Consider the following 23,532-nt stretch of genomic DNA (forward strand, 5'->3'; position numbering starts at 1 on the left):
ATTTATCCAACTGCCTTTTAGAAGTCTTTAGAAAATCTGCAAGTTAAAAATTTCATGATTTTTCACCCAAACCTTCTCTTTATCCTGTATTTCCTCAGTGAGTTACACCTAACACCTCTTGTGCATCTCTCCTCTTCTCCTTCCTCATTGTTTCAATCTTCATCATCTCCCTCTTAGATTCTTGCTATAGTTTCTTAACAAGTTTCTTTGTCTCTATAATTCATTTTTAAAACTTTTTGCCAGGCTCTAGAGTAAAGATATGATTATGTTATTCACTTGCATATAGTGGTTTCCCATTAAATAGAGAACAATCTTCCCGTAAAACCTCAGTCTCTAAGCAGTTGGGTGTACCCTGCAGCGGGCCCTGACCTACCCTCGCCAGTCTAATATATGTCGTTCCGTCTATTTGTTTTCCTCTGTCATAGTTATAAATCGACTTTTGTCTGTCTTGCCCCCTGTGGACTGGGACTGTTGTCTTTTCGTGTTGCATCCCCAGGGCCTGGCATTTTAAGTATTTGTGACTGAAATTGAGTACACAGAACCGTTGAGTTACCTATGGAATGTCCAAGCTTTTGTAAAAATTATGGCAATAGTACATTTTATTTTATAGTGTTTACCTTGTAAATCTGATGTACTTGTTTTTTCTCGTTTACTTTTAATTGCTGGCAAGCTAATTTTGTTTTCTAATCTCTCTTTAATTAGGGGAGCCACAAACATTTGCATTAAAATTCAAGAGAGCTGAAGACTATCCCATTGATCTCTACTACCTTATGGACCTCTCTTACTCTATGAAAGATGATTTGGAGAATGTAAAAAGTCTTGGAACCGATCTGATGAATGAAATGAGGAGGATTACTTCAGACTTCCGAATTGGTAGGAATATTGAGAAAATTAATGATTTTCCTTTGTAGGAGCCATGACAGTTTTGTTCTTCACCACATACTTGCAAGATAAATAGGCCTGTTTTTTAGCCTTTTCTTTCTTGAAGGGAATGATACTCCTGTCACATGTCTAATAATGTTTCTGCCTCCTTGTTCCTCTGGTACTGTATGCTACTAGGTTACTTGACACAGATTATACCACACAGATATAGGGAAATGCATGCTTGTTTTCACAGGAATTTATTCATTCACTTGTGGATTTATTTTATAAACATGTTGAGTACTCAGATTCTATTTTATTACTCATTAATATGACCACATTTGCCTGTATAGCCTGTTCTCACTTTAGACCTGAATTTTTCATATTATAATGATTTCCTTTCCAAACCTTATTATTAAAGATAAAGATTGACTTACATGGGGTATCATACTTGATTTTTTTTTTTTAATGCAAGTCTGTCTATCCATCCACCATCCATCTATCCATCTCTCTATGCATTTTTCCTTCACAGGGTTTGGCTCATTTGTGGAGAAAACTGTGATGCCTTACATTAGTACAACACCAGCCAAGCTCAGAAACCCTTGCACAAGTGAACAGAACTGCACCAGCCCATTTAGCTACAAAAATGTGCTCAGTCTTACTGATAAAGGGGAAGTATTTAATGAGCTGGTTGGTAAACAGCGCATATCTGGAAATTTGGATTCTCCAGAAGGTGGCTTTGATGCAATCATGCAAGTTGCAGTTTGTGGAGTAAGTGCATTCATTTTCTATAAAGGGATATTATTTGTGTAAATTTTAAGTATGACTGTACTATCAGTTAATAGAAAAAATTGCCTTAATTACCATGTCATATTTGATTATTCTAGAGAAATACAGAATTTAATCCCTTAAATTCCCTCCAACTACAAGTGTTTTGTTTTTGTTTATTTTTTTCTTTTTGGTGTGGAACGTTCACCCTGAGATAATATCTGTTGCCTGTTTTCCTCTTTTTTTGCTTGAGGAAGATTAGTCCTGAGCTAGCATCTGTGCCAGTCCTCCTATATTTTGTATGTGGGACGCCACCACAAGATGGCCAACAAGTGGCCAACAAGATGTGGACAAGTGTAGGTCCACACCCGGGATCCAAACCTACAAACCTGGGCCACCAAAGCAGAGTGCACCAAACTCAACCACAACGCCATGGAGCTAGCCCCAATTAGTGTTTTATAAAAGTATATTTAATCATTTTGTCCCTATATAAGCCAAGGCAGTTAGTTAGTTCATTTATATGGAGCTTTAAAAGCCAAGAATGCTCACCATTTGAAAGAGCAGGGCAATTTAGCTGTACTTTAGCTGGTGTTCTGGGTTTTTAGGAGAGGCCCAGGTGGCCTGGCTCTCTGGCTTTGTGCCAGAGGTGAGGTTATCCCAGGTTATCACCGGGAACGTTAAAAGTGCTCAGATGAAACAGTGTCTCACCATTTTCCTTTGGTCAGTTTTCTTCTGCTCATTGTCTTTGAAAGATGTCTTTCCCTGTGTCTTAGTAATTCAAAAAGAAAGAACTTTTTAAGTGCTAGTTTGTAAACTATATGAGAACATTTAGGAGTCATATAATATTCATAATTTTAATTGCAGGATTTTCAGTGGTAAGCTTGTCTCCATTGGACTAGTGATTAGAATTTTATGACCTGTTTACCAGTTGAGGATTTTGAAATGACCTTTTAATAATATAGCTGGAGCTGAAACTAGAAAACGTTGTGAGGTAGATAAAGTTTCTCTTAATTACCTACTGCTGTCCCATTCCCCGCCACCCTTTTTCCCTTATAGTACCCCTATTCCTAGAAGACCTTCCTTGATTCCAGATGCTTTTTTTTTTTCCCTGAGGAAGATTGGCCCTGAGTTAACATCTGCTGCCTGTCTTCCTCTATTTTGTATGTGGGACACCCCCACAGTGTGGCTAAGTGGTGCAGGTCTGCACCTGGGATCTGAACCTGCAAACGTGGGCCAGTGAAGCGGAGCATGCCAAACTTAACCACTATGCCACATGGCTGGCCCCCAGATGCTTCTTAATAGTTATTTTTCCACCAGTCTTTGCTAAGGTGCTAACCGATATCCAAGATAATAATAGGGTATAGTGATCTGGTACAGTGGTGAAGAGAACAGTCTTTAGATTGTTATGACCTGGCTTCAAATTTTCCCGCCAGCACTAATCCTAGGCAGCTTCCTTAGCCACTCTAGGGGCTCTTCCTTCTCCTCCAGAAGGGATGATAATAGGTCGACCTCACAGAGCTGTTGTGAAGCTTAAACGCAGTAATCCACATAAAGTGCCCATAGCCCTCAGCAAACGTTAGCTGCTACGTTCTCGTTACTTCTGACATCTCACTGGGGTAGTTGCAGTTTAAGGACAGTCTCTGCTTTTAAAGCTGAAGAAAGAGTAATATTCCAGGTGGAGCCCAGCCTGACCCGCTTCTGTCCAGCCATTCGTCTGATCCTCTTAGCAGCTCATGTGGAGAGTGTTCTCGGGGCTGCCTTCCACACCTCCACCTGTGGATTCCAGTGGGCTGGAGCATCCTGGCCACTCCCGTCCTTCTCTGTTCATCAGGCTGACTGAGAGGACCTGTTCCGCCTACTTCTCTAGATGCAAAAAAGAGAGACGTTCAACTTGGATTGCCAGCATTACTAAACTTCATTCCTGCCTTCAAGGAGTTTGCAGTCTTATGAGGAGATACACAGATGTATTGAGTAAATTTAGACAAATATAATTATAAATTTACCATTGAGAGAAGAGAATTTTACTGCTGCTTTAAATTCTTTGTTTAATAAGGTGCAGAATAAAATAAATGAACAAATAAAAAGTACTGATGAGTTAGAATGGGTGGAATTAAGTAGGTCAGGTCTTTGGAGAAGATAATTTTTTCCGTAGTTAAAAAGGAAGGCCTAATGTGAAGGGTCGATAAAGGAGGTATATGCTATAGAAGATAGAACAAGGATGGAAGAAGGGATACGAACAAGACAGCAGTAGTCGGGTAAAGGAGGGGACGGGCTGAGGCATTTTTATGTGCTCAGCACATACTCAGCAAGCGCCTACTGTGTAGCGCTGTGCCAGCTACTGGAGATTCGATGATGAGCAAAACCAGGTGTGGTCCCTGCCCCACAGGGAGGGAGTTAGCTTACTGTCTAGTGGGGAGAGAGACATTGATTTTAAAAGAGTCCATTTTTTAAAGGAGCTGAAAGAAATGGGCAACCAGGCAAGATACACTTTTACCATGGGATGGAGGAGCTTTATTCAGTAGGCTGTATGCAGGGTTATTAGCATTATCAGCAAGATTATTAGCTGTGTGAAAAGAGAAGATAAAGAAAAGAGACAGAATTAGGGTAAAAGTACAGTGGTAGCCTATGTGAAGATAAGAGATTTATGTTGAGTTATTGTGAGTAGTATTTTGAAATTGAAATCCTTTTCTTTTCAAGTCATTGATTGGCTGGAGGAATGTTACTCGGCTGCTGGTATTTTCCACGGATGCTGGGTTTCACTTTGCTGGAGATGGGAAACTTGGTGGCATTGTTTTACCAAATGATGGACAGTGTCACTTGGAAAATGATGTGTACACAATGAGCCATTATTATGTAAGTGCTTAATTTCTTACATGTTAAATGGATTTGTGCTGAATTTTAGTGTTTAATACTAAGAGTGTTGTCGGTGCCTGGCTTGTGGATTTTTCAGGGTTTGGGGTTTTGTTATTTTGGTAAGTATGGGCCCTAACCCACTGTGCAGGAAAGCTGGTGTTGCTGTTTCTGAAGATGTGGCTTTGTGCTTGCTTCCTTCCGCTTCGACAAAGGCCCCAGTTAGGTGAAAGGAGCTTCTCAGATGCCTTTCCTCCCTGCCTCGACCCAGAGCTGTGTTTCCTCTCGCTTGCGTGTGTCATTTGGTTAGCAAATTTGATATTATTTGTAAACAAGTAATTTGTATAGTCTTACACTCTTTATTTATAGATGGTTTTTAAAAGTCTATACCCTGTCTCTACTGAAAATAAAGGTTGGCAAATTATTCAAGTTCTAGAGGAAATAAACCTTGATGAATCTTGGTCTTTTTCTTAAGTGATAGATAATACAACCTGTAATTACTGGCAATTCTTTAATTTCATTGTTCTGACATATACATAGATAATCTTGTTTCTTGGAACTGTTTTATTATGGAAATTTTTATACACATAAAGATAGAAGAGGATTATAAACCCACATGTACACACCATCCATTTCAGCAATTATTTGTGTTATTTAAAGCAGTCTTGTATAAGTAATCCAGTTATATATGCAAATCATTATTTTCGAAAAGTATTGAAAAGACAAAAAACATGACTACAGAAGGACCACATAACTTTAATGTAGACAATGAAGACACTGAAATTGTTAGAGATTTTGTTTACCTTGGTTCAGTCAACAATTTAAATGGAGACTGCAGCCAAGAAATCGAGAAGACGGGGACTTGGAAGGGCAGCAATGAAAGAATTAGGAAAGATCATCAAGGGTAATTAGAGACCAAGGCCAAGATGGTCCACACCCTTTTATTCTCAATTACTGTGTATGGGTGTGAAAGCTGGGCAGTAAGGAAGGCTGACAGGAAAAAAAATGGACTCATTGGGAATATGGTGATGGAGGAGAGCTCTGTGGATACCCTGGACTGCCAGAAAGATGAACGAGTGGGTCCTAGAGAAAGTTAAACTTGAACCATCACTGGAGGTAAAAATGATAAAACGGAGGCTGTCCTACTTGGGGCACATCATGAGAAGGCAGGAGTCTTTGGAAATGACAGTGATGCTGGGAAAAGCAGATGCAGCAGGAAAAGAGGAAGAGCAAATATGAGATGGATGAGCCCGTAAAGGAAGCCATAGACCTGAGTCTACAGAAGCTGAGCAGGGCTGTTGAGGACAGGACATTGTGGACATCCCTCATTCATAGGGTGGCCAGGAGTCGGAGCCAACCTGACAGCCTGTAGCACATACTGAAAAACTGGAATGGATTGGATGTACTTACATAACTAAATTTGACTACTTAATTTCGTAGGATTATCCTTCTATTGCTCACCTTGTCCAGAAACTAAGTGAAAATAACATACAGACGATTTTTGCAGTTACTGAAGAATTTCAGCCTGTTTACAAGGTAAATATATATGGTGAGATAAAAAGAGGAATAAATTTCTAGACCCTTTTGTTTAGTCATTAGAGGCAGAATCATGTTTGAATTGAAATATGGGACAATGGCATCAGTTAGACAGACTGGATTTTATGAAAGTGATTTATGTTACATTTTAATCACATATTATAAAACTAGTCTTTCTTAGATCTGATTCCTTAAGTTATTTAGGAAACGTATAGGGAACTGGTACTTAAATAAATATTAGATACTTGGTAGATGCTAATTGGTTGAATGAATATATTTGTATTTTGTATGTTTTATCTTTTAATTGCAGGAACTGAAAAATTTGATCCCTAAGTCAGCAGTAGGAACATTATCTGCTAATTCCAGCAATGTAATTCAGTTGATCATTGATGCATACAATGTGAGTACATTTTAAATAAGATCTGTTCTGGACAACAACCTGTTGAAAAAGTAAAACTCCATTGATACGCAAGCCCAGAGGACAACATGAAACTTAAATCCTATATATCTGGAGGAAAAACTCTTATCTTTTCTTACAAAAGCATAATTATTTGCATAGCCTAAACAAAGCAAAAATGAGATAAAGGCATATGGAGAAAATTTCTAAATATCTGTTTGAATGTCACTAAGCAATAGGTCTCCTTGTTGGAAAGCAAGTGTGAAACATAACTTACGTTTAGATTAAGGATTACCTCAATCTTTTTTTTCCTGTCCAAAGTGTCTTATAGATTCATCTATTTTGATGAATTGTGCTGGAAAAGGTTTCTTGCCAATTCTCTTGCCATATATGTAGAGGATATGGTTTTCTATTCTCAAGAGGTACACACATGCTCGTGTACATGTACCATAAAATATATGCAAATGTGTATATATATATATATATATATATCTATGACTTATGTATTTTAAAAAGATTTGTAAGATTTTTTCTCCCCGCACATGGAAGGAAGTTGAATTGAAATTAAAGAGGAATTGTGTTCTCCATCTGGAGCTTAATTCAGAGTACCTTTAGTGATACTCATTAAGCATTGGTTAATAATCATTTCAAGTAATCTGTAGCATTTGTAATATTGTGGTAACCATTTTATGCTGCGTACACTGCCTCCACCCCTCAACCCTTTGACAGGTTGAATTTTAGATATTTTTTACCTCATGTCAGGGGTTCCCAAAATGTTTTAGAAAGATCATACTTGAAAGAGAGAGGTTTTTACAGAGATTTTCAAGATTCCAGTTGTTCCATGTCTTCCCCATAGCTGTTCTCCCTCTTAACAGAATATCTTAATGTTTTCCTAACTCCCATCCACGAGATTAGTGGACAGAGAGAGCTCGCTGCTGCAGCTTTCTCCATGTGTCCGCAGTGGTCTCATCCTGAAAAAGCACTCGCCTCAATCCTTCCTACTTGGGATTTGGGATTTGTTTTTTGCCCGGGGCTACAGTGGCTCCGAAGCATGTTGTTCCCAGATTGTGTGGTGGATTGTTGACCTCAGCTCGTCAGCTGGACATGGTGGGAGCAGAGCCAGGTCTCCAGAGCGCAGGGAGCATGTTTGTTCTGAGTTCTCAGGATTCCTCATATGGCCTCCGCTGTGTGATCAGTAATGTTTTAGCCCAGTAATTAAAACACAAATGCTCTTAACTTTTTCAATCATGTACATTATTTTGAAGAATTGATCCTTGTTAATTAGAGCCTGTTTCTCTGGGTTCTGTGTTTTCTTGTCACTCAGGATTTGGCTTCAAATATTATGTAAATCATATTGTTTTCTTAACACTTCATTTTACCCACTGGTTTTATGCATTCAGCTTATTTTGTAGTAGTACTTTGCTTGCCTTGTTTTGTATAATTAGTCTTTCTTTTAGTCCCTTTCCTCAGAAGTCATTTTGGAAAACAGTAAATTGCCAGAAGGAGTAACAATAAATTACAAATCTTACTGCAAGAATGGGGTAAATGGAACAGGGGAAAATGGAAGGAAATGCTCCAATATTTCCATTGGAGATGAGGTATGTTGTATAAACATTTTCTGAAGGAAAAAAATGACTTGTTTTAAGCGACTTAGTTTGTAATTTGGGAAACAGTAGAAGAAATGAATAGCTTTTCAGAATACTTTTTAGTACATTTAAATTGCATACTTTCTTGGTTTTTTCCTTCAAGGTTCAGTTTGAAATCAGCATAACTTCAAATAAATGTCCAAATAAGAATTCTGAAACCATTAAAATCAAGCCTCTGGGCTTCACTGAAGAGGTGGAGGTTGTGCTTCAGTTCATCTGTGAGTGTGAGTGCCAGAGCGAGGGCGTCCCCAGCAGCCCCCGGTGTCACGAGGGCAACGGCACGTTCGAGTGTGGGGCCTGCAGGTGCGTGAGGCTGCAGGAGCACGGAGGGGCGCGTGGGCTTGGACACTGACGGGCAGGCCATCTTTTGGGACATCCAGAGAAAATCTTTCTATTTGGAACAAATAAATCATTTGTTCCAGCAGTTGTGGCTCACCACAAAATCAATTTGATGATCTTGTGTGTGATATTTATAGAAAGTTCTTCCCTGCCTTTTTTCCCTAAGAAAACTGCTGTTTACTCAAAAACTTTTGTAGCCATCCAAGACGTATATTTAACTAACTGTTGAGGTAGCATTTGAGATTTTCTCTCATATAATAGCAATCTGAATTCTCTAGAGCTAAATGAGCTTATGTAAAATATGTCTGTAGAAAGATGTTTTGGAAAGATATATCAAATTTATAATGGTGATTTTATCTGGGAAATGGATTAGGAAGTAATAAAGGATGTTCACCTTATACCACATGTACATTGTAATAATTTTTTAAAAATAAGTTATTTTGTAAAATTAAAAAGAAAACTATTTTCAGAACATAGAATCTACTACTCACAAAACTTTAATCAAATTATTTTAAATTTTATTTTCACGTTCTGGTTACTGTCAATTAAAAAGTAAAACTAAAGATACTCTGAATACAGCTTTCTCCTTAAAGGGATAGGAGGAGGGGAGAGTATTTTGATCTAAATGTTAGCCCCAAATGACTAGACTTTGAAGGGTCTTTAATCATGAGAAAAATAAATGACTACATTTTGCCATCGGTTATTAGCTGTCTATTCCAAATAACAATTAAAATGTTACATTTTTACTCTCTATGTTGTACGTATCTTGACTGAGTCATTTAGATCCATTTTTAGTAAAACATCTTTTAACCAAAATGATTGTCTTGAAAGTGTTTTGCCTTCATTCCTGCTGTGTATTTACCAGAATTAGTGAGCCAGTGTCTGTGAGCGTGAGGTGTTATAAAAATAGACAGTGTGTCTGAAAAGTCTGGACTCATCGGATAAATTTATTTTTAAACAGTGTGTTAATTATATTTTCAAATGTTAATGCTCACTATGTTTTTCTTCAACTTCTATACACTTTTTGGGGTATATTTATTGTACACTTTTTTAGACTAACAGTTGGACCGTTCCTTTAAATTTAGAGATACTTCACCTATAATAGCAAATATAATAGCATATTATTTGAAAACATAGCTACCATACTCTTTTTTTCTTTTTAAGTGAAATCATCTCCAGTACAATTGCATGTAATTAACGTACTCTAAAAATAAGTTTAGCCTATGTTTCCAATGTTTTGTCCACCTGTTCATTGCCAGATTATATTTTCATCTTGATCAGAAGATTGTTTTCCAAGCCCCTTGCATATATTCCACATGAACTTGAATGACTGGTGTGTGTGTGTACACTTTTGTACGTCTGTGACGTGTGGCATGAACACTCCATGTAATATAATTGTCGTTTGAAGGGATTGTTCATAGTCTTATTTTCTCTCCCAGTCTTTCTCACAGCATGACTTGTTTTAAATTATTTTTATTTTATGTGATTGAAATTTTGGACTCTTTCTTTAGGTGCAACGAGGGGCGTGTTGGCAGACACTGTGAATGTAGCACAGACGAAGTGAACAGTGAGGATATGGATGCTTACTGCCGGAAGGAAAACAGTTCAGAAATCTGCAGTAACAATGGAGAGTGTGTCTGTGGACAGTGTGTTTGTAGGAAGAGGGATAATACAAATGAAATTTATTCTGGCAAATTCTGCGAGTGTGATAATTTCAACTGTGATAGATCCAATGGCTTAATTTGCGGAGGTGAGAAAGGGGTCTGAAAATGGTTATAAAATATGATCCCATCTAATACCATAAAAAATGTTGTTTGCTTGGAGAATACGTAGAAAAAGGGCAGCGCTGAGGATCAGTCCATCCCTTTGATACACTTTCTTCCACGTTATTGCTTATTTTTACTTCTAAATCAGTACTGTGATTTTCTATTTTTACCACTGTTATGAGAAATGATATTTTTAATTGCAGGAAATGGTGTTTGCAAGTGTCGTGTGTGCGAATGCAACCCCAACTACACTGGCAGTGCGTGTGACTGTTCTCTGGACACTACTTCATGCATGGCCACCAACGGCCAGATCTGCAATGGCCGGGGCATCTGTGAGTGTGGGGCCTGCAAGTGCACAGATCCCAAGTTTCAGGGGCCAACCTGTGAGATGTGTCAGACGTGCCTTGGTGTCTGTGCTGAGCATAAGTAAGTATTTTCTAATTGCTTGCAATAGTTGGTATTTGCTGGCTGTTCACCTAACAATGTATTATCGCTACCACTGGAGCAGTGCTGACATTTGGTTACACTGTAAACCAGATATCTGCCACACTGAAGCCTGCACCTTAAAACTCTGTCTCAGTAGTTACCATCTGTCGCATGATATTGAAATGTGTTATATGAGACTGGTACCATTATTTTGATCTGAATTTGCTATATAATTGAATCCATGTGGTAACCTTTGTTAAATTAGCATTACCAATTGCTTAATTACTATCTTTTGACTAAACTAAGAAAAATTGAAGGTCTGCACCTTGAAAGGACTGTTATTGTACCAGCAACACATTGTTTACGTTATTTTGGTTTGATGTTCTGTGTATGTAATATCTGATAGGGGTAGTTTTATTTGTTGTTAGCGCCATAGAGTGGATTCTGACTCCTAGCACTGTGTGGACAGCAGAGCAGAACCCTGCCCTCCTTTCTGCATCATCCTCTCACCTTCCGGGCTGTCTATGATACGTGCTCCACTGCTATTCACGGGGTTTTCATGGCTGTGGTTTTTGGAAGTGGGTGGCCAGGTCCTTCTTCCTAGTCTGTCTCAGTCTGGAAGCTCCACTGAAACCTGTCCACCATGGGGGACCCTGCCGGTGTTTGAAATCCTGGTGGCAGAGCTTTCAGTATCCCAGCCACATGCAGCCACCACAGTATGACACCCAACTGACGGGTGGTGTGGCTCTCTGACTGGGACAAGAACCCAGGCCGTGGCCACGAGAGTGCCAGATCTTGACCACCAGGGCTGACTATTTTATTTTACTACTCATTTCTTTCTTTTTTGTAATTTTAGTTTAAAGTGTAATAAACCTATTATTTCACTTGGGAAACTAGTATCTTTATATTTAGTTTTCCCATCTAGAAATGTAGTGTACTTCTCCTCTCCATTTATTCAGATCTTTCATAGCTCTTGGTTTCATTTGGTCACATTTTGAGTGTAGCACATGCAATAACCTTTAAGCATATATTTATTTTAGGTAATAAATTTGAAGTGTAATAATTTTTGTTTTAACAGAGAATGTGTTCAGTGCAGAGCCTTTAATAAAGGAGAAAAGAAAGACACATGCGCCCAGGAATGTTCACATTTCAACATTACCAAGGTTGAAAATCGGGACAAGTTACCTCAGCCAGGCCAGGTTGATCCCCTGTCTCACTGTAAGGAGAAGGATGTGGATGACTGCTGGTTCTATTTCACGTATTCAGTGAATGGGAACAATGAGGCCATTGTTCACGTTGTGGAGACTCCAGGTTTGATCATTTCAAAATGTTTTTCATTTTATGTCTTGTTTCTACTACTTGGGCCTATTGGCAGTTTCCCTAATATCCAGCTTGGTTACTTTAGGTCCAAGTTGGGATATTTTTGATCTCTCAAAGCGTAAAATAGTATTTAACTAACTAAGTAAGAAATGAAAAGAGAAAGCAAGTGTTAGGTGTTATCATTGGAGAGTTTGAAGACTGAGTGCGGTAATTCACAGAAAAGCTCTCAGAACGTGTCTGCACTCAGCAGGTTCCCGTATGAACCAGGGCATTGTTGGCGGTATTTAAATCTGAGCATGAGTTAGGTGTGGACTCTGAGAAAGGTAATTGGTTAAAATATATTATAAAATGTGAATTGTTCAGCCTCTCAGAAGAGACAATATTTTTATCTTGGTTTTTTGAGGTGCTTTTTTGTATATTCTTTGAAATTTTCTACATTTGTATATAGGTTTTTGTGAGAATGTACGTTTTCTTTTCTTTTGGATAGATATTTGGAGTGGATTTGGGGGACATATAGTAAGCATATATTTAGCTTTCTAAGAGACAGCCAAACGTTTTCAAAATCTCTGTCCTGTTTTGCATTTTCAGATAAGTGTTTTGCAAATATTATCTCATAGTCTGTGCTTCCTTGTCTTTCATTTTCTTAATAGTATTTTTTGAGGACCATAAGCTTTAATTTTGATGAACTACACTTTACCAAGTTTTTCTTTTATGGATCTTGCTTTTACTATTGTATTTAAGAATGCTTTGCCTAACACAGACTCATAAGAATTTTTCTCCTGTGTTTTCTTCTAGAAGTTTTATAGTTTCTGATTTTTCATTTAGGTCTATAACCCATTTTGAGTTAATGGTAGCATATGGAGTGAGGTGCAGTTCTTTGCTTGTGGATGTCCAGTAGTTCTAGTACCATTTGTTGAAAGACTGAACTTTCTCCACCTTTGTTGAACATCAGATGACCTGATGTGTGTGGACCTATTTCTGACTCTTTATCCTGTTCCCTTAATCTGCGCGTCTGTCCTCTAGCCAGTACCACTCTTCTCAATTACTGTCGCTTTATAGCTGGTCTTGAAATCTGGTAATGTGAGTTGTGCAACTTTGTTCTTTTCTAAGAGTGTTTTTGAAACACTTTTCTGGTTCTCTTCCTTCCTTGTAAATTTTAAAATTAACTTGCTGATATCTACAAAACTCCTGCTAGGATTTTGATGGAGATTGCATTGAGTTTATCTATCAAACTGGGGGAGAATTTGACAGCTTAACAATATTGAGTCTTCCAATACATGAACATGAAATCTCTCTCCATTTACTCAGATCTTCTTTGATTTCTTTCATCAGTGTTTAGTATTGCACATGTTTTGTTAGATTATGCATAAGTATTCCTGATTTTTGATGCTATAGTAGAAGATGCTATTTTCTAAATTTAAATTTCCATTATGTAAAAATAAATTTCCATATAACATATGGAGATACATATGCTTTTTGTTTATTGACTGTAATCCTGTGCTCTTATAAACTCACTTGTTAGTTCTAGCGTCTTTGAGAGTGTACATTCACTTGTCTTGTATTTTTTTTCCGATATGGTTTTATGAGACTGCCCAGCTCTCTGTAGTTTGGGCTGTAATTTGCACATATTAATCCCTTGTGTGCTCATTCTTTCCTCCTTATTGACAGAGTGCCCCACTGGTCCAGACATCATTCCAATTGTAGCTGGTGTGGTTGCTGGAATTGTTCTTATTGGCCTTGCATTGCTGCTGATTTGGAAGCTTTTAATGATAATTCATGACAGAAGGGAATTTGCCAAATTTGAGAAGGAAAAAATGAATGCCAAATGGGACACGGTAAGTTGCAAAACATCTAAAAAGTAAGGTGGTTCGTAAAGTAAATGTAATACTTCTAAGATTTGTTAACTCTAAAACCGATTGTTACAGTCCTCTTTAAATATTTTAAAGTTCATTATTCAGAGAACTTGGATTTAGTGAAAAACTGAAAACATCTTAAATACATCCCATTAAAACAAAACATTATAAGAATGTGTCTTTTGGTTACTGTGGTCACTGTTTTTATTTCTTTAATAATTTTTATCTTAAATCTACTCTTTTGCCTTTTCATCTCATGTAAAATAGAATCCCAAATAGCATTATCTGTGTAGCAGACTGGTCAATGGAAAGCTTCTTTTTTTTCCCCAACAAAGAACCTTGAGTGGAAAGCAGCCAGACTTAAAAGGCTACATGCTGTATGATTCCATTTATGTGACATTTTGGAAAAGGCAAAACTGTAGGGGCAGAAGTCAGATCAGTGGTTTCTGGGGGCTGGAGTCGGGGAAGGGGCACGAGGGGTCTTCTTGGGATGATCTTAATTGTGGGCGTGTTTATACATTTGAGAATTCATGGAACTCTATACTTAAAAAGGGTATAATTTACTTTCTGCAAATTATAACTCAATAAACCTTGCTTTATAAAAAATTTTAAAGCTATAAATTACTGAAAATTTGTGCTAGCATTTACTGCTTTGAAATGCTTTGAAAAGAGTCAGACGGGCGAGTATTGGCCCTCGTGTATTCATCTTTTGACACAAGAAGGCAGTGACAGTCTTCAGTATTTTTAAGTTGTAAATGAATTGTAATCATTTGCATTTTACTCGGGTTTTTTAAAAAATTAGTAAATTTCTGAACTGTAGAAATAGTAAAAATTCTTTTACAGTGTTTAAACACTATACATGTCAATTTTTTTTCTGATGAAATCATTAGAAACTATTTCTTTTACTTTAGCAAGAAAATCCGATTTACAAGAGTCCTATTAATAATTTCAAGAATCCAAACTATGGACGTAAAGCTGGTCTCTAAGTAGCCGTTCGTATTTCCTTTCATTTCCGTCTTTGCATGTGAGCTGTTATCCCTTTTTACTGCACTGTGTGTCCTCTACCACTGTTGCTGTTCTTTTAAAAGTCTGGCTTTATTTATATGGCTGTATTACAGCTTTTCTTTTTGTGTGTTAGTTAGTGTTTAAGAAGTGCTTTAAAATAAGCTTTATGATACAGAAGCAGCAGCTGTGCTGTAGGGAAAAGAGAATGTGCTTTGTGGTCAGACAGGCCCCCGGTCAAATCCCAGCTCTGCCACGTCGTGAGGCCGTCACGCCCAGCACGTCAGCGTTTCCTCTTTCACAGGCCGTCCATAGCCCTCTATCTGTCGTGTGCCGTGGTTGCTTTGGCTAATGAACTGCAGTGTATGACATCACCCTGTCAGCTATCACCCTCACTACAGCCTTATGCCTTAGGTGGTATTATCCTTATATAATAATTTCTATATGTAAATTTTAGGGTTAAATAGTGGAAAGTGAATGTCAAATCTAAATTGCAAAATAGAAAAATGTAACTTGATGTAACATTTATATAGTATACAATATATAACAACAATATTATTGTTATTAGTTCTAGACATATTTTGAGATCCTTAGTTTGTTGATTGTAACTTGAAATACCGTTAAAAACCAGAAGGCCTTTTATTTATACATGTTTTTTTCTTTTTAGTTATTGAGTGGTTCTCATGTTCAAAGCTAACATTGAACTTTTTTAAAGATAAGAAAGACTTTAAAAAGAAAAATGCTATTACAGTTTTAAATAAAAACTTAGTTGAAAATTTCATAGTTGTAATAAGGCTTACTTATCATATTCTTTAAGCTAGGATAAGTTATTTTGGAGAATGTATGTTTTACCTACATGACAAACTTATTATTTTCTCTCTTATCAGTAGTGGACAGGATTCTTCCTTATGTCTGAATTGTCATGATGTGCTTCTAGCATATTTTAATATAATCATGTAAGCCCCTAAAACTCACTGATAAAAAGGTCATGATTAGAGCACATCCTCCTGACTGGTGGATCCAGAACTTGTCTTTCCTTTCCCAGCTACTTTTATCCTTATTTCTCACGTGAGAGGAGTGAGGCCCAGAAGGTTCGGTGACTTGACCAGTTCACATGGCTGGTCGGTGGAGGAGCTGGGATTCAGACCCAGCAGCTGGGCTGGGATCCGCGTCTTACCTGCCATTTGCCGTAGCTACCACATGCCTTCAGGAGACTCCGTCGGGGAGAGTGGCTCACTCCTCCTGAGAATTACAGCTTTTTGACGTTTGTAGTAACTTAGAGTGACCCTGCTGCTCTGGGCAAGCACTGTAACAGGGAAATCACTTTATTGCGTGGAAACCAGCCCCACAGTTTTGCTTATTGATTCCAATGGGAGTGTACTTATAAAATAATAACTAATGAGATCTTAAAATACAGGAATGTTTAATATTTTTAAGAGATATAGGAAGTACCCATAACATTAGAAACCATTACTTGTCAGATTTTTCTTTTGTTTCTAAGATTTTAAGACTTTCGAAATGGCAAAGTTATATTTGATGGCAGAAAATCCTAGTCAGCTCCGTAATGGGCAGGCTGCTACACTTTGTGTTGGTCTCAGACTGGACGCATCTTCTCTTTCTCACCTAGTACTGTCCAGAATATCACTTTTAGAAAGAAAGTGATTTGCTGGGATTTTTTTCTTTCTTTTTTTGGTAGGTCAAAAACAGTCAAAATTGATAATTCCATATGGTTACTTCTCATATGAGAGAAATTTCTGCGTCCTACGAAAAGGTGAAATTTTCACCTTTGCTGTACTTTAAATTATACTTTGAAGGGAATTATCAATAATTAATCGTGAAACAATGTTTACATTGTTAACTTAATTTTTGGATAAAATGTTACTTCTTTAGCTAAAATAAAAATTTTGGATAATTCAAGAAGAAAAAGTTTAGTAAAAATTTCTTTATTCCTTAGTGAAATCCAGGCAAAGTAATGGCTACAGGTTATTAGATGTTTTCTCAAGAAAAATTAAAGTAGAAATAAACAATAGAAATTAATGAACGACCATCAGGAAATTAAAACAAATCATGGCCAGTAGAGGACTTTTCTGATATGGGACCAAGGTTTGCCCATCAATTAATTATGTCATTAACATATTTCAGATAATGGGCAAGCACTGTTAATTCTTTCAGCACATAAGACTACCATGTGGTTACATTTAAAAAAATCAAATTATCGACTTTATGGTTGTTAAAGTCGATTGAAAAAATTGTCTAGTTTATCCTCCCCTGCTGTTAGGCAAATTTAAATGTGAATCCCTGGTCTTCCACAGTTGTGCATTGTGTATCTATTTATATTACATTAGAGAGATGATTCTGTAGCCACTACTGTCAGCCATTCCACTGTGAGCACAGGGATGACATTTTACTGAGTACTGAGGACTTCATTTCTGAATATAACCCTGTTCTCTTCCTTTAAATAGGCTTTGCTTTTTTTTGGGATTGGGTGGGGTTGCACTCTGAACGATGGAAACTAATATGGGTTACTGTAGTTTACCTCCGTTTAAAATGGTGCCTAACATGGATAGTTTAATTTTACCTCTAACCTTGCATGTTCAGCTTTTGTTTGGATGGACTTTGAAATAATAAGTGTAAATGTTTGTGTATATGAAAAGGCAAACTTTTCTCCAAAGGTAAGTTCTGCCATGAAAATTGTACTTTGGACTCATCAGTGACTTAGGTGTTTTTCTCTTTTGTTTTTTGTCTTCTGAGTTTTTTTGTACTTCCCTTACACTTCTTAAGTCTTAAATATTAGATGTATTTAATACATTATTTTAAAGAAGCTTAATTTAAACGGTAATTTGTTTTCCAGGCATATTTGAAAGAATGGGCAGTACTAGCCTCATATGCAGATAGGAAGATGGAAATAAAGAGTGTAACTTATGTGTACTATATAACTGGTCAAGAATGAATTGCTAGGATCCAGTTTCCTTTGTCCATTATAAAATGTCTGCTGTAATGTCCGTATAATAATGTATTAGCTCCATTTGGGGTTAGAACTCAGAAGTTGATATCATATATGATTTTTATCATCCAGATTATATAATGTTTGTGTCTGAGGGATCCTGAGTTCTTCCATGTTTCTGAAATGACTGGTCAAGTTGTATTTTGTGGGGTGGGGTGGAGTGAGGGAGCACTAAGGCATGTTGTCATGTTTTCATTGGTATTCAGACTACCTGCTGAGGTGAAGTCACAGTGGTTTATTTTGTGTCTTCAGGACCCAGCCCTCATGTACTATGCTTCCCCTCAGTGATTTCCAGTCTTTTTAGCATGGCACACAGGACGGTTGGTGACTTGGCACTGGCCTCTTTCTTCTCTCCTCTTCCTTCCCCACACCTCAAAACACGCACTCACACGTGCCCCCTAGAAGACTTCTGAACTGTATATATTTCTACATAAATGTGCCATTCTTTTCCCTACACCTTGACTTTGCGTATGAACTTTGACTTTGCATATGTTTCTATTAACCTTTCAATATTTTATCTATAGTCTATGAAAATATTTCTAATCATCCCAGAGTCACTTCCTTTTTTCTTACACTGTTTCCATATTATGTACATAATTCTATATTGTACTATATCCAAGTGCCTAAATTTATGTTAATATTTGTCATCCACCAAACGGTACCCTTCTAGAGAGCAGAAATTGTGGCAGTGAAAGCCAGATCCAAACAGAATCTGCGATGAAGTGTGAATAAAATTTAAAAGCAAAAATTAGTTTATATGCTTTGTATATTTTTAAAAATCACTGCAAATGGTTCTATAGTGAGATATAAACCTAAACAGCATTTCAAAATCTTAATTTTTGCCTAAAAACTTAATGATTTAAGTTTTTATTTAATATTTATTTGATTTGTACTCACTGTAATTTCCTCTGATACAGGATTATTTGGCCCTGGTCTATTTTCAGTTTATAAAAACAGGAGACAAAAGAAAGCTGTAGCAGATATTTAAATGTAGCACCTAGCATAAGAGAATTTTTTAAGAAACTGGTAGTGTGGGGTTGTGTGTTATTTTTCTACTTGAAAACATCCCTGTCAGTATATTTGTGGATCTTGAAAGATCTCTGTGGTTATGTTTTGGAGTCATTTACTAGGTTTGATTTCAGTACTCTTTACTAAAATATAGTATCCCAATAAAAATTAAACATTTCACCAATATGATATTGAAGGATAACAATTATTTCATGAAGAATGGTAATTATTTTTGTTAACATGCTAAGCAAATTTGGCCATGTGATGACTTGGCGGACTCCACAGTGCCTTCAGTGACGCTGACAGCCTTACCCAAGAACTCTCTAAGTCACTAACTTTTGTGGAAGAGCCTCAAGAGAACACCTGCCTCACAGAGATGAAAGCCAAGGGTTCCCAGTAATTATCAAGCACCTTCTGTGTGCAATAAAGGCTTAAGAATCAGGCAGTTGATGGCAGAAAAGCTAATTCTTCAGGAGAGGTATTCTTCCTTAAAACAGGCATTCAAAACTAGTTCAAAGGAGAGAAACCGTAACAGCACATTCTCTGCTGTGGAGGACTTTCTTAAATCCAATGAAGAAAGGGCTCAAGAATGAATAACGCCAGACTACAGGGGCACCTTTAGATTGTTTGTAGAGCAAAGCTTTCATTTTTGTGTAAACTTATATTAATGCCTTTAAAAAAATTGAGTGTGATATCTGGACAGATAAAATGGAAATGACTTATGAAAATGACTAACTTTCAGGATTGTTTTATGAAATAATATTACATGATTTTAGTAGAGTAACTGGGCATTTTTCTCACTTTTTTTTTAGGGTGAAAATCCTATTTATAAGAGTGCTGTGACAACTGTTGTCAATCCGAAGTACGAGGGAAAATGAGCACTCGCTATGCAAATTTCACAACACTGAATGCAAAGCAGTACTTTTCCTAGTCACAGTAAGGTAGCTGTAGGGCTGTACCGCCATGGGGTTACTCATGTGCCGGTTTTGAAAGTGTACAATATGTATAATTTTAAAAATTTGTTATTATTTTGAAAATAATGTTATCATCAATGCCAGGGACTGACCAGAGACTTGAGACAGGATGGTTGTCCTCATCATAAGGTCACGTGGTGCCTTTTTGACCTTTTACTCCTGGGCTGTTGAAATCAAGTTCTTATTGGATCGAGTGGTGTGTCTACAGTGATGGAAGGGCAGTAGTTAAAATAATGAGTATGATGAGAGTTTCTATTAATCATGTATTAAAACTGATCTTTAGCTTTACAGATATGTCAGTTTTCAGTTATACAGAATCCACAGTAAATTTCTGCTAGCTAGTTTAGAATTGTTTTAAATTTATTACTTTGCTATTTGCCTAGTAGACATGACTGATGACATATCTGAAAGACAAGTGTCGGGAGTTACTGGTGTAAAATAGTTTTGAAATATTTGATCTACAGAGGCCATGGGACAAAGTCAGAGAGTTAGAAAGGGAAACCATAGCTTTAAAACCTGTGTGCCATTTTGAGAGTTACTTAATCTTGGTAACTTTTATGCCTTCTTTTTATAAATTCAAGCCTTCAGGAAAAGTATTGGGAAATTTTCTGCAAAAAAGTCCTTGATTTAGCATTATTTACATAAAGGCCTTAATTTCCATAGTACTTGCTGAATTGGGGACCTTTGGGTGAATTTGTTTTATTCATTTTATTTTGTTTGAAGCCTGGTGCTTTTTACCACCTCTTCTAATCATTTAATGTATTTGTTTGCAATTTGGGGGTAAGGCTTTTTTTAATCACTTTTTTCCTTTGATGTTTTTTCTGTAAATTCGCCTCTTAGTGAACGTGTGAAGTTGTACTGTGGCTTACGCAACAGCTCTCACTTAAGCGACTCTTACTTTCAGGCAGTGCCGTAATAGACCGCTGTATAGTTACTTCTCACTGTCAGAGCTGCCCATTTTGTTTCATACCAGTCACATCCTTGTTTTAAGTGCCTTTTAATTTTAACAGTTCACTTTTTACAATGCTGTTTACTGAAGTTATTTATTAAATAAAACTGCCTAAAATATTTAAATTGGATGTTTTTGCTCTGTATTGATATCTTTTGTCAATTTGTGTGCATGAAATTTTTATAGCTTAAAGAGGTTGACAAAAAACATTCTGGTTGATGGGTATTTCACTTAAGAAGCTAAAATGTATTTCTTAAAAAAAGAAAAAAGAAGAAGAAAAGATGTGCTAGGGCCAATAAGGAAAGTTATATGGTAAAGCAGACTTTCAGACTATCTTTGGACTCTCTAAATAATGTTGTATAAATCCTCATTCCACGCACCTCCCCTCCCCCAGACTAGGAGATGGGTCTCATCCCTGCATTGAGCAGAGTTAACTCTTTGTGAATATCATCTTAGAGCTGTTCGTTAGAAGCTGGAATTGTATCATTTTACTCAAGGTACAGATAGGGCATTGTTACTTTTTTGATAAGGAAAATAAGATTTTCCTTAGGTTTTTGATTTATTTATGTTAGAAAGTATATATATTGATAAAAATACTTGTGTAAAGCTTATTAAAAGAAATATATTCCTTCCTAGAGCATACAACAAATATCAGAATGATGTCGGGGAGAGGACTGTGTTAAAAGTTTCAACTTTAGGGGCTGGCCCCGTGGCCGAGTGGTTAAGTTCGCGCGCTCCGCTGCAGGCGGCCCAGTGTTTCGTTGGTTCGAATCCTGGGCGCAGACATGGCACTGCTCATCAGACCACGCTGAGGCGGCGTCCCACATGCCACAACTAGAGGGACCCACAACGAAGAATATACAACTATGTACTGGGGGGCTTTGGGGAGAAAAAGGAAAAAATAAAATCTTTAAAAAAAAACAAAAAAAAAAGTTTCAACTTTACCAGCCTTTCACATTTACAGTGCTCCTCCCATTTAAAAATATTAGTATCCTTTTTATTCCACTTAAACGTATTTCCTAGCTTAGACTAAATCATTTTTCAGTTGAGAATGATACATTTTTACTAATTTGTGAGCTCCATGAGAAAAATTATCTTGTTCATTTATTACCCCATTTCATCCGCTTCATTTTCCATCACCCACCACCCATGTTCCTGCTTCAGCTCGTTTCCTTGTGCCTTAGGCATAATCAGTTGAATTGAATTACGTATTTCTGCTCTACAAGTTTGCTTTTATAATGAGGTTTTCTAAAAATACTATAGGAATGAAGTCTACTTTCTATGTATATATGACTTTTTTTTCCTGACATATGTCCTTGAGGCTGAAGTATAGTGAATTTTTAGATTTTATATTACAACTTATAAACAGATTTTCTGACAATAGAAATTCTTTTTTTAGAAGGTAGAGGAATTGTATAGAGTTCATTTCTCATGCTGACTTTAGGGGCATTGACATTTGAATAATTTTAGATTTGAAGCTGGCTGTTTCAAACTACAGTCTGAGAGACTGATAATTAGTTTTGATCGAAGCCACATAGAACTTTGTCACTAAAATGTTTTTTTATTTAGTTGATGAGGAAGAGTGTATGAAGAGATAAAGATCTCTGGTAAAGGTAAACATGGGCAAAATATAAATATCAGTATTACTGTATTTTGGGGTGGTAACTCCACTTTTTGTTATCTAGATTAAAAGACATGCATACAAATAATTATATATGTTATTGAGCACACAATATATAAAGATATAATCTGTGACAATAAAGGTGGAGGGTAGAGCTGTGTAGAAGCAGTTTTTGTATGCTGTTGAAGTTACATCAATTCAAATTAGATTGTTATAAATTTAAGATATTAGATGTAATATCCATGATAACCTCTCTTTCTTTATATTTTATTTTAAATTTAAAAACTTTTTCCTTCTCCCCAAAGTCCCCCAGTACATAGTTGTGTATTCTAGTTGTGGGTCCTTCTAGTGGCATGTGGGACGCCACTTCAGCATGGCCTGATAAGCTGTGCCATGTCCACACCCAGGATCCAAACTGGTGAAACCCTTGGCCGCCAAAGTGGAGCGTGTGAACTTAACCGCTTGGCCATTGGGCCAGCCCCTCTTTCTGTATTTTAAATGCTCAAGTGGAAATGAGAAGGGAATCAAAATGGTTCAATACAAAAAGGTCAACTAAACACAAAAGAAGGCAGTAATGGAGAAAATGAGTGACAAATAATTCTAAGACATGCAGAGAAAAATAGCTAAATGGCAAAAGTAAGTCCTTCCTTGTCATTAATTACTTTAAATGTCAGTGTATTAAACTATGAATCAAAATGCAGAGATTGGCAGAATGGATAAAAATAAAACAAAAAACATAATCCATAACCAACTATATGCTCTCTACAAAAGAAGTTACTTTAAATCCAGAGAAAGAAATAGGTGAAAGTGAAAGGATGAGAAAAGATATTCCAATCAAACAGTAACCAAAAGGGAGCACAGGTGACCACTAATACCAGACAAAATAGGCTTTAATTCAAAAACTGTTACAGGGGACAAAGAAGGACATTATATATTGAAAAAAGTGTCCATTAATCAAGAAGACATAACAGTTATAAACATATGTATACCAGTAACGGATCCCCAAAATATATGGAGCAAACATTGACAGAATTGAAGGGAGAAATGGACAGTTGTACAATAATATCCCAATTTGAATAATGAATAGAACATCTAGACAGAAGACCAGTAAAGAAATGGAGAACTTAAATGACACTATACACCCAGTAGACGTCATATATATAGAACATTCTACCCAATAACAGCAGAATATATATTCTTTTCAAGTGCACG

The 23,532-nt window shown here is 36.8% G+C and overlaps 1 protein-coding gene across 4 annotated transcripts in view; it reads left to right on the top strand.

Annotated features, from left to right (window-relative positions):
- Window positions 1–20,824, top strand: part of ITGB1 (integrin subunit beta 1) — a 46,023-nt gene extending 25,199 nt beyond the window's left edge. For 2 of the 4 annotated variants that reach the window (XM_023631884.2, NM_001301217.1), the window contains 13 exon segments: window positions 703–873; window positions 1,394–1,632; window positions 4,327–4,482; window positions 5,920–6,015; window positions 6,326–6,415; window positions 7,870–8,010; window positions 8,162–8,361; window positions 9,909–10,147; window positions 10,367–10,589; window positions 11,668–11,900; window positions 13,578–13,744; window positions 14,674–14,754; window positions 19,589–20,824. In XM_023631884.2, the coding sequence (XP_023487652.1) occupies window positions 703–873; window positions 1,394–1,632; window positions 4,327–4,482; window positions 5,920–6,015; window positions 6,326–6,415; window positions 7,870–8,010; window positions 8,162–8,361; window positions 9,909–10,147; window positions 10,367–10,589; window positions 11,668–11,900; window positions 13,578–13,744; window positions 14,674–14,748 (2,030 nt within the window). In that variant the 3' untranslated portion in view covers window positions 14,749–14,754; window positions 19,589–20,824. 4 annotated transcript variants of the gene reach the window in all.
- The last annotated feature ends 2,708 nt before the right edge of the window (window positions 20,825–23,532 follow it).

This window comes from Equus caballus, chromosome 29 (assembly GCF_041296265.1).
Source record: "Equus caballus isolate H_3958 breed thoroughbred chromosome 29, TB-T2T, whole genome shotgun sequence".
Classification (NCBI taxonomy): domain Eukaryota; kingdom Metazoa; phylum Chordata; class Mammalia; order Perissodactyla; family Equidae; genus Equus; species Equus caballus.